This window comes from Misgurnus anguillicaudatus, unplaced genomic scaffold, assembly GCF_027580225.2.
Source record: "Misgurnus anguillicaudatus unplaced genomic scaffold, ASM2758022v2 HiC_scaffold_32, whole genome shotgun sequence".
Lineage (NCBI taxonomy): Eukaryota > Metazoa > Chordata > Actinopteri > Cypriniformes > Cobitidae > Misgurnus > Misgurnus anguillicaudatus.
Window position 1 is genome coordinate 932575 of NW_027395282.1, and position 10177 is coordinate 942751.

The following is a 10177-nucleotide window of genomic DNA, read 5'->3' on the forward strand; positions in this document are numbered from 1 at the left end:
CTGCCAGCAACTTTTTTTTTAATAAAGTTGCCAGCCAGCATTTTTTTGTGATTTTCACAAAAGTTTCACAAAATGCCTTTCAGGTAAGTTTTCTTCTATAAAAATATAAACATACAAATATATCAAATTAAAGAACAGACCCTCTGCTTTCAAAAAAAAAAAAAAAAAAAAAATGTCATCCTATCTTCATTTGTTCTCTTTTTATGATCTCTTAAATATGAATAGATTTCTTTAAAACTACCTAATTTTGAGCAAAAAGCTAAAATAATTGCATTTTTTGTAAAGGAATTTTGTTAAGATCAAAACATACACAGAGTTTAAAATTTATTACATTTGTTTTTGCTTTAGTTTTTTATATATTTTTAAAAAAAAACTTCTATTGGTTAATAGTGGATTTACAGATTACCGTAAAAACTCATCAGTAAAGCGTCATTGTCAGGGAAATGTTTTCCCTTAATTGACGAGATAACTCGTCAATGGCGGGGAAAGAGTTAAAAATATATTTGTAAATGCTGACATTAACATGAACTAAGATAAATAAATTATTGTATTGTTTAAAGTATTGTTAGTTCAAATGTTAGCTAATGCATTAAAGGTGCAGTGTGTGTTTTTTAGAAGGATCTCTTGACAGAAATGCAAAATAATATACAAAACTATATTATCAGGGGTGTATAAAGACCTTTATAATGAACCGTTATGTTTTTATTACCTTAGAATTAGACATTTTTATCTACATACCCCGAGGGTCCCCTTACATGGAAGTCGCCATTTTGTGCCGCCATGTTTCTACAGAAGCCCTTAACGGACAAACTTATTTTACGAAGCCGTCTCCGAAGATGACATGTTTGTCTGGTGGCGGCTACCGTAGCTTCTCTATGCGTTTTAAAAGTGCCATTTGCAAGCCATTTGCAATTCGCAACCTTACCACTAGATGCCACTAAAATGTACACACTGCACCTTTAACTCATGCTAACAAATACAACTGCATGGTAAAGTATTATTAAAATATCTAACATAGTTATGTTTAAATGCATCACCAAAATAGCAGAAAATAATTTGCAACCAAATCAACACTAAGCAAAATCAATATTAAATTTTTAAAACACTACTAATGATTTTGAGGTAATCATTAAATCTGAGTGCTTGTAAATCCTTCCAGAGGAAAACATAAAAAAATAAAAACACTTATAAATATGTCACCCAAGCTTGACCCAAAAATGTCCTCCAGCCGCCGGGTGTAATGAAGCGTTCATATCCCAGGGTGCCGTGCTTGCCAGAATGTCACAGTGAGCTGAAGTACTGTTGCTTTGGACCGTTGCTTGTTGCAGCATGAGCTTGCGTCAGATTATAATGGAATGAATTCGTCTTCTGTGAATGACCACATTCCCTCTAATGAACACCACAGGGCCTGAGTAATAGCTCAGAGTTTCTCTAAACTCACAGGATTAGCATGCGGTCACAGTCAAAGAAAAGCCATTTCAGCAGATAAAAAATACTTTTGCTGTTGTTTACACTGTTTTGACCTATAAAGGCACAGGCAATTTCAATCTTTCACTGATCTCAATATAGAAGACGATTTTTGGAAAATAAGATCATTTCAAAACTAAAGGCTTTTTTATTGACAGTGGCAACGCATTCCCAGAATTCACCTGCAATGTTCGATATGCCATTATTAATTGGGACGCTAGGTACAAAGACTAAATCCGGAAAATGTCATTTCTGAAGCCACGCTTTTTCCAGCCACCATAGCTTATTGCACACCTGCGTGCAAATCACACTCACCTGCGAACATCAACACAGCTTGACATAGCTGTTTGGGCCAATCAGAAGTTTTGCTTTTCTTCTGTTGGACCAATCAGCGTCTGTTGGGTCGCTCGGGAACAGCTCACCAAGTATTGTTTTTTTTTCCAACAGGCTAATTCTCATAATTTATCAGGTAAGACCAAATTAATCTACTTCACTTCGTTATGACCTTGCTGGGTTTTCTAAGGTTTGGGGAAAGAGCGAGATGGAAATACTAATCTATCTTTTGTGCCCATTAATCACGGCCTTCCAAAGTTTCACAAAACTTAATGACCATCACGCAGCGTAAATCAGTAAGACTTCTTATTAAGAGTCATTGAATTTCATTTATAACAAAGCTGGGAGAGTTGCATTGTACTATTATATTTGACTAGCCAAGTAAAAGATAAAAATCGGCCAAAATACTGAGTTTGATTGGACTCAAAAAAAAGGCCGACTTTTTAGTGCATGCATGATTATAATATAGCACTTATATTTGAATTTTTGGGTCATGACCCATCAGTTTGCATCCACACATCAAAATTAAATTACCTCAGGTTTAAAAAGAATCCTAAAAAAGCTCACTTGTTTTTCTTTATTGAAGTTGTACCACTATAATACTTTATAACCGTTTCATTTTGCACAGTATTTTGAAGACACACAGTAGACTATATGAGCAGTTTAACATAGTTACCAAACAGTGAACTCAAATGTCAAATGCAATCCCCACTGTTCAATTCCCCAAATGTCAACCTGATGGCAGACACTGCCAAAAGTCCCAAAAGAGCCACGAACCATCTGTGTCAACCGTCCCTGAGCTCTCATTCACTCATTTTTTCTCTCCATCTTCTTCTTGGTCTGTTAATAATTTTTATAGCTATATAGGTACATGAATGTCCTGAACCTTGAAATATTTTTACAGGAATAATCACTAAAACTATCCAGCCCAGACAGCATTGGCAAGAGTAGAACGGACGTCTTTCTAAACAATTTTGTGGCACATGCAAATTCGAGGCTGTCTGGAACATTTCCTATGCTGGTTACTTCACGGATGCCGAACAGCAGGAGAATTCACTGCAAGAATGCAACACAATTTGCGATGTGAAGTAAAACAGCTACAAACAGTCCGCATCTAAACTGATGTACTGTAGTCGCTCTGTAGTCATATTCGATACCTTAATGATCCTTGATGTCACTTAAAAAGAGGTTGAGCAATATCACAGATGGTAATGATCCATAATATAATATCAACCCAATAAAATAATATTAATAAGCGCTATTACATTTTTTCCATTGTAAAGATTAGATGAGTCAAGCATGTAGAAGCCTACACTAATCTATTACAAATGAAAATTTCTACTTTTTATGGGATGTTGCACAATTTGCAGCGACAAGTCATTTAAAGAGCACCAATTATCCGATTCACGATTTTACATGTCCTTTGGTGTGTAAGTGCATGTTAACGATATGCAAAAGATACAAACCCCAAAGTTAACGATAACGTGAGTTATCGACTACAACGCAAATTTATTTTCTTGGACTACAACAAACACATGGATAGGTAACAGTTGACGTAGACAAGATCGACATTATCATAACTCCTCCCACTTCTGACTCACACCCTATAAATTAACTACTGTTAGCATTGCATTGTGCGCAAATCTTGTGTGCAAATCTGGAGTAACAAAATGTTTTTTGAACCATAAACCATCCGAACACATTGTGTTACAGCAAATAACGTTGTTTTTAGCAACATAATAGGTGCTCTTTAATCTTATTTATTCATTATTCAAAAAGCCTAGAGAATTGTTCATAATACTATTTTTACAAAATAACAGTAGTACAAAAATACAGTATTACGCGACCTAAACTGACACATTTAGATTTGTGATAATTTATGCACTGAACATGCAATGTAAAAAGTGAAAGTTTGATAACTTAAAAATTACTTCAACACCTAAAAAATAGATTTTTTATAACTTAAATTGTCCTTACTTTAAGTGAAAAAATAAATAGAAAAAGCTTAAATTTTGTAGGTGTTACCAATTAAAATAATTTTCTAAAGTTTTTTACCTTAAATTTTTCACAAAGAAAAAAAAAGTAAGTTGAAAGTATTTTTTAAAGAGACAATAAATAGGATTTTCCCCCATTTAGTGGTGAAATTGTATTTTGTATTCAAAGTAATAGTGCTCTCTAGCACCTCGCTTTTTCAAATGCGTGTTGCAACTACGATAGCCATTATGTACTCACTGATCTCCTTGTCCGTTTCAGCTGGTTCATGTGTTCTGAATGAAAACGCATTGGTAGGCTAGTGCTTTTTGTCCCTCTCTGCTATTATAGTTTATCAGTTTGGCGGAACGACATGGAAGCCTCTTTGGACGTATTCCAATAAATTACGCAATAAAGAGAAGGCAGCTTACAAAGAAAAGTCAGATCATTGGCAGAGGTCATTTGAAACCATTGAGGACATATTTATGAACAAAGACCTACAATCCTACTTATTGTCCCTTTAAGTATATCAAACCTTCACTTTTTACCGTGTATACGTATTTTTCGCTAAACTTTTTTTGTATACATTTTCGTATTATGTTAGTTTGATAATGTGGCCAATTGAGAGATGCCGATTTAAAGGTGCAGTCAGGGAGTTTCTGTGAATTGCAGCCAAAGGCTCAGTCCAAAGGTCACTCGTCAATTTCGAAACATATAGTTAAGCTACGGTAGCTGCACAGGACAAACACGTCATTGTATGAGACAACATAGGGACGAGGCGCGCTTTACAGAGCAGTTTAGAGCTACTGTGGAAACATGACGGCTACTTCCATGTACAGTAAGGAGAACTGCGGTGTATGTAGATCAAAACAGCTCATTTCAAGATAATACAAACAATACAGTTCAGGTTTTTATACACCACTGATAATATAGTTTGGGGAAAGTTACTTCAAAAAGTAATGCATTACAATATTAAGTTACTCCCCTAAAAAAGTAACTAATTCCGTTACTTAGTTACTTTTCACGGAAAGTAATCCTTATATTACTTTTAAGTTACTTTTGCTTTACTTTTTCTTACTTGGCTCAAATATTATTGTGTACATTTTAAAAATAATGTGTTACTTTACTCGTTACTTTAGAAAAGTTATATTATTACGTAATGCACGTTACTTGTAATGCATTACCCCCAACACTGATAGTTATGTATCTTAAATTTCATTTTTGTCAATAGATCGTCCTAAATTTTACACATTGCATCTTTAAGGCAATGTGAGCAACAGTGATCATCGGTAAAGTGACGTGGGTGTGTCCAGTAATGCTCCAAATCTGAAAAAAATAATAATTATGCAAATGAGCTGTAATGTAATTTGTGAGTAAAGTTTACATGATCAAATGTGGGACATATTGAAAAATTGTTACGTTTATATGTTTTTAATGATAATAAATACTACACGTGAACAGTCATTTATATTGAAAGGAAACCAAGAAGCACTTCCTTCATTGTGCTGTTGTTATTTTCATTCACAGCTGACGTTTAACCTAGTTTCAATGCTCTGCCTGTCTCAGGTGGATTATGGGAGTGAGACGTTTATAGTGTAAGGATGTGCTGCTGTAGGTCAGGAGAGACGTAATGGCTTCTGTCTGAAGATTCATTAGTTGAAGAAATGTGAAACAGTCAACCTCGGTGGTTGAGCGAAACTCAGCTGGTGGGCCAAATGAAATCTTTAAATGGGGTCACATTGCCTCTCCTTCTTCTTTTTACAGCGTAATACCATCACTGTAGACAGCTCGCTATTTAATTTTGTAGAATGTCTTTGTATTCACACTGATGCTGTCAATCAACAATAAAATATATCATCAAATAAACGGTGCGATAAGCGGACTTATAAATATTTGAAATGCCAAAAATTATTAGGATATTACATAAAGATCATGTTTCATGAATATTTAGTAATTTCCTATTATAAGTATAATTTTTTTTATTTATCATTAGTTATGTATTGCTAAGGATTTCATTTGGACAACTTTAAATGTGACTTGTCACACAGATGTCCTGCAATAAAGCTAAAATAGTTCTGCTAGTTCAATAGTTGCTAGCAGTGCCATATATAGAAAAGTTGCCTATTTGGGTGATGCAGTTTTGAGGTCTTTTACTTTTTGCTGTAGGTAAAGTTAAACTTTACAAAATACATTGCATAAAGTTGGCCTAAATCCTGTGGAGTGAATAAAACTCAATGTGTTATGAGTGTTTACATATTGAAAGCACCTCTGAGTCCACATTCATCAAACTCACATTTGAGAATAAATTGCTTTTAGACTGACATTTAACTGAAATATTAAAGGGGCTACTGACTCTTAAATGCCACAATGATCTTTCTATGTGCTAACCTTTACTTTAAAATATTTAGAAGTTCATTTACATGCAAAAGACCACATAAGGGTCACTTTATTTCACAGAACCACGTGTGGCAGGTTTTGAAGGTCATGTTCATATGACTGGAGATGTTTTTTTAGATTTGTTTTGTAATTTTGAGGAGATCTCTAATCATATTTTATTTACATTCATGCAAGTTCAACTTTTTAACAAGTTATGCTTTTGTATTTTTCATTTTTCATTTTCATATTTGCTAAGACAAGAGTCACTATACACTAAAAAAAATTATTCATTCAATTTACTCAAATTTAAGTAAAGGTAAGTGGTCGCAGTCAATTTATTTAAGCTACATTTAAACAAAAGTTTTTTTGTTTTGTTTGGTTTTTCAAATTTATTTTCTTTAAATGTAGCTTAAATAAATTGACTGCGACCACTTACCTTACAAAATTTGAGTAAATTGAATGAATCATTTTTTTCAGTGTAATAATCGTTTAAATAACTGTACGTAAATCATTACGTAACTTGTCCTGTGTTGTGCATACAATAAATGCAGTCCCTCTAGAAAAACGCAATTATGCGATTTCATGATTTAATGCATAATCAGCCAAAGTCTGCACATTTATGCGGAGGCCGCATTTTTTCAAATTTGCCGCACTTTCGTACCATAAACTGCAGATTTTCGTACGCAAAATATGCATGATTTCATAATCCCAGCATTTTCGTAGCAAAAATCACATATATCTTAGCAGAAAGTTAAAAAATGTTGCATTTACTTCACACAAGTGCAGTCATGTCCCCTGTTGTCATGGGAACGTTATGAAGTGACGTGATTATGTGACATGAACATCATTGAAAAGCTCCAAAAGTTGCAAACAGTTTTTGCAAGGTCCCGCAGTTTTTGCAAGTTCCCACAATTTTCGCAAGTTCCCACAATTTTCGCAAGTTCCCACAATTTTCGCAAGTTCCCGCAGTTTTTGCAAGTTCCCACAATTTTCGCGAGTTCCCACAATTTTTTCGAGTTCCCACAATTTTCGCAAGTTCCCACAATTTTCGCAAGTTCCCACAATTTAGCAAGTTCCCGCAGTTTTCGCAAGTTGCCACAATTTTCGCAAGTTGCCACAATTTTCGCAAGTTGCCACAATTTTCACAAGTTGCCACAATTTTGCAAGTTCCCACAATTTTGCAAGTTCCCACAATTTTCGCAAGTTCCCACAATTTTCGCGAGTTCCCACAATTTTCGCGAGTTCCCACAATTTTCGCGAGTTCCCACAATTTTGCAAGTTCCCACAGTTTTTGCAAGTTCCCACAATTTTGCAAGTTCCCGCAGTTTTCGCAAGTTCCCGCAGTTTTCGCAATTCCCGCAGTTTTCGCAAGTTCCCACAATTTTCGCAAGTTCCCACAATTTTCGCAAGTTCCCACAATTTTCGCAAGTTCCCACAATTTTCGCAAGTTCCCACAATTTTCGCAAGTTCCCACAATTTTCGCAAGTTCCCACAATTTTCGCAAGTTCCCACAATTTTCGCAAGTTCCCACAATTTTCGCAAGTTCCCACAATTTTCGCAAGTTCTCACAATTTCCACACTTTCATGGCATTTTTTAAGAAAAAATGCCGCAAGATCAAGTATTTTTGCCCGCAAAAACTTTTTTTCTGGAAGGACTGACATTAGTGATGAATAACACTTTAACTTATGTGACTTTTAAAGTGATCAAAACCAAGATTTTCATCTGCCGACAATACAGCAAATAAAAAAATCTTATTGATTTACATTGAAAGATTTGCTCTAGGGACAAATACCAGCAGCGGCCAGTAAGCGCTCACATAGCAACCACACAGATCATCTTAGCAACTGCATACGGACCATGCATAACATGCATAGCAACATGTTAAAACCACAACACCCTGGCAACCATCAGCACCCTACCATTTTGATGGCACTTTTTATGTGCAAAAAGGTTTAAATATTAGGAAAAAAGTCTAGTATAACTATGACATGATTTGTTTAACTGTAAACTTGTTTTTTTTCTTAAAACATCCTGGGATTATAAAGTGTCCCTGTTGGGTCATCTGACAGGAATGGATGCGTTCTTCGTCATTTTGTGAGAAATGCTAAACGAACGTCTATCTTTAATCTTTCTCTCAGGTCCAGCCGCTAAGAAGAAATACGTGAGCTACAATGACCTTGTGATCTGAGAGCCTCCAGCGGAGGAAGAAGGTGATCGATGACAGCTCTCGGTTTCTCTCGGCTTTTGGCACAAAGTAAAGTGGGAAGAAAGGATTTTTCCATCCCTCCCTTTCCACCTCTCTTCTGCTTGAGGGCCAGGACTGCGACCGGAACCAACGAAAGAGGACATCAGCTGATTTTCAACACTTTAATGCACCCAGAAAAATACCTACAAAAAGCAGCGAGACGAATCAAAGGAGAAAATACATTTTTGTTGTATTTTATTTTTTTGTGATGAATGACGGTTTGTTGATGTGGTTAAAACGGCACAACACAACTCGTACGTCGGTTGCACATCTATAGACCTTTGATAAGGCGCTTGATCTGATAATCTGTCACAGACTTCATTCAGGTTGTCATGGCTTCGGAATGCCGGCCCCGGGGCCTTTTCCTCGTCTTTACACGTACTTCCAAACTGCAAGTTTTTCAGATTTCCGTGCAAGTTCGTGTGGTTCTCTCAGCATTTCCGTTTGTTGGATTTTTGTATTTCAGTTCTTTGGATGCACATTGTATTAAAGCCATATTCTTCTCTATGAGATCTCGTTCCCTTAATACTTTGTTATTTTACGGAATTCCATCTGTTTGGTTTCTCCTCTCATGATAAACGTGACATTTCCATCATGTCTGTAAGGGTCCGTAGACCATCGACTGTGTTTTTAGTGGTTTGAGAGACGTTGCATTGGTTTCTCAGTATCTTAACCCCGGTGTTTCAGAACTGATGGTGTTTCAGAATTCTTTTAAAGAAAGTGTTCATGTAGCAGTCGTCAATGCATGCTTGATATGTTCGATGTTGAAGTAAATGAATATTTCACCACAATTCTCTCACACTGGCCTGTTTACTGATGATTTCATTTTTCTAATTTAACCTTTTCTTCATAAGTATCTCATTCATGTTTTAGTCATTCACTCGGTCAAGACAGAATATGGCTTTAATTTGTCTTGGAATTTCTAAATGCCCCAGAACTTATGGAGAAATTGTGCAAAAGATATGAATATATATTTAAAAAAGAAAATATGAGAAAAATAAAAAGCATGTATGTTTTATACTGTTTGTACTAAGTATATTCATGTTGCCCTTGCTGCTTATGTGCTGATATCGTGGAAGACTTTTTATGTTTGGCCACTCATGCAACTATACTGTGGTGTTGTCCGAGAATGTACCAACATGAAATAAAACCATTTGGTTATTTTTTATTACTATTATTATTCATTAGTCTTTGCTTGATTTGCAATAACATTTAAGTTAAACTGCATATTTTCCCTATCGTGCTTAAAAAAAGAAGAAACCAGTTTTCATGTTTAAAAAAATTCAAAGGCATAGGTGGGGTTTCACGTTTGTGGCTTCTGGCAATGAGGAGATAAAATTTGACCAATAAAATTGAAATATTTTATTTCTATTCAATTAATAGCTCAGACAAAATCATAAAATACTCATAGTATGCCCCCCCCAAAAAAAACTATGTGCAAAGGTTGTAATGCATTTTTCTATCAAAAACTAGATTAGCAAAACAATGGAACCAGGTGGCTTAAGAAAAAGCTGTTTCAGAACTTATTACAATGTGATGAAAGATTAAAAAGCCAAACATCTTTATCTTTGAAATAACAAAAGCCCCAAAATGAGTATTGTGAAAGTAAATATGGCCAATTATACTTAAGAGATTGACAAGCATTTTAGAAAATTCGCCTTTTTATTTTAATATTTCTGTGACAAAACATTATTTTGGATGCCTAAATTGTTTTTTTTATGAAGAAGCAGCTGATTACTACACACCATCAAAAAACTCTTTCGAGAATTCAAATAAATCCCAAA

The 10177-nt window shown here is 35.1% G+C and overlaps 1 protein-coding gene across 2 annotated transcripts in view; it reads left to right on the forward strand.

Annotated features, from left to right (window-relative positions):
• grm7 (glutamate metabotropic receptor 7) overlaps positions 1–9577 on the forward strand; it is a 192758-nt gene extending 183181 nt beyond the window's left edge. The window contains exons 10-11 of one of the 2 annotated variants that reach the window (XM_055217170.2): positions 1915–1936; positions 8287–9577. In XM_055217170.2, coding sequence (XP_055073145.1) covers positions 1915–1919 — 5 coding nt within the window. In that variant the 3' untranslated portion in view covers positions 1920–1936; positions 8287–9577. The remainder of the gene's footprint in view (positions 1–1914; positions 1937–8286) is intronic. The other variant, XM_055217169.2, reaches the window with a different exon arrangement.
• The last annotated feature ends 600 nt before the right edge of the window (positions 9578–10177 follow it).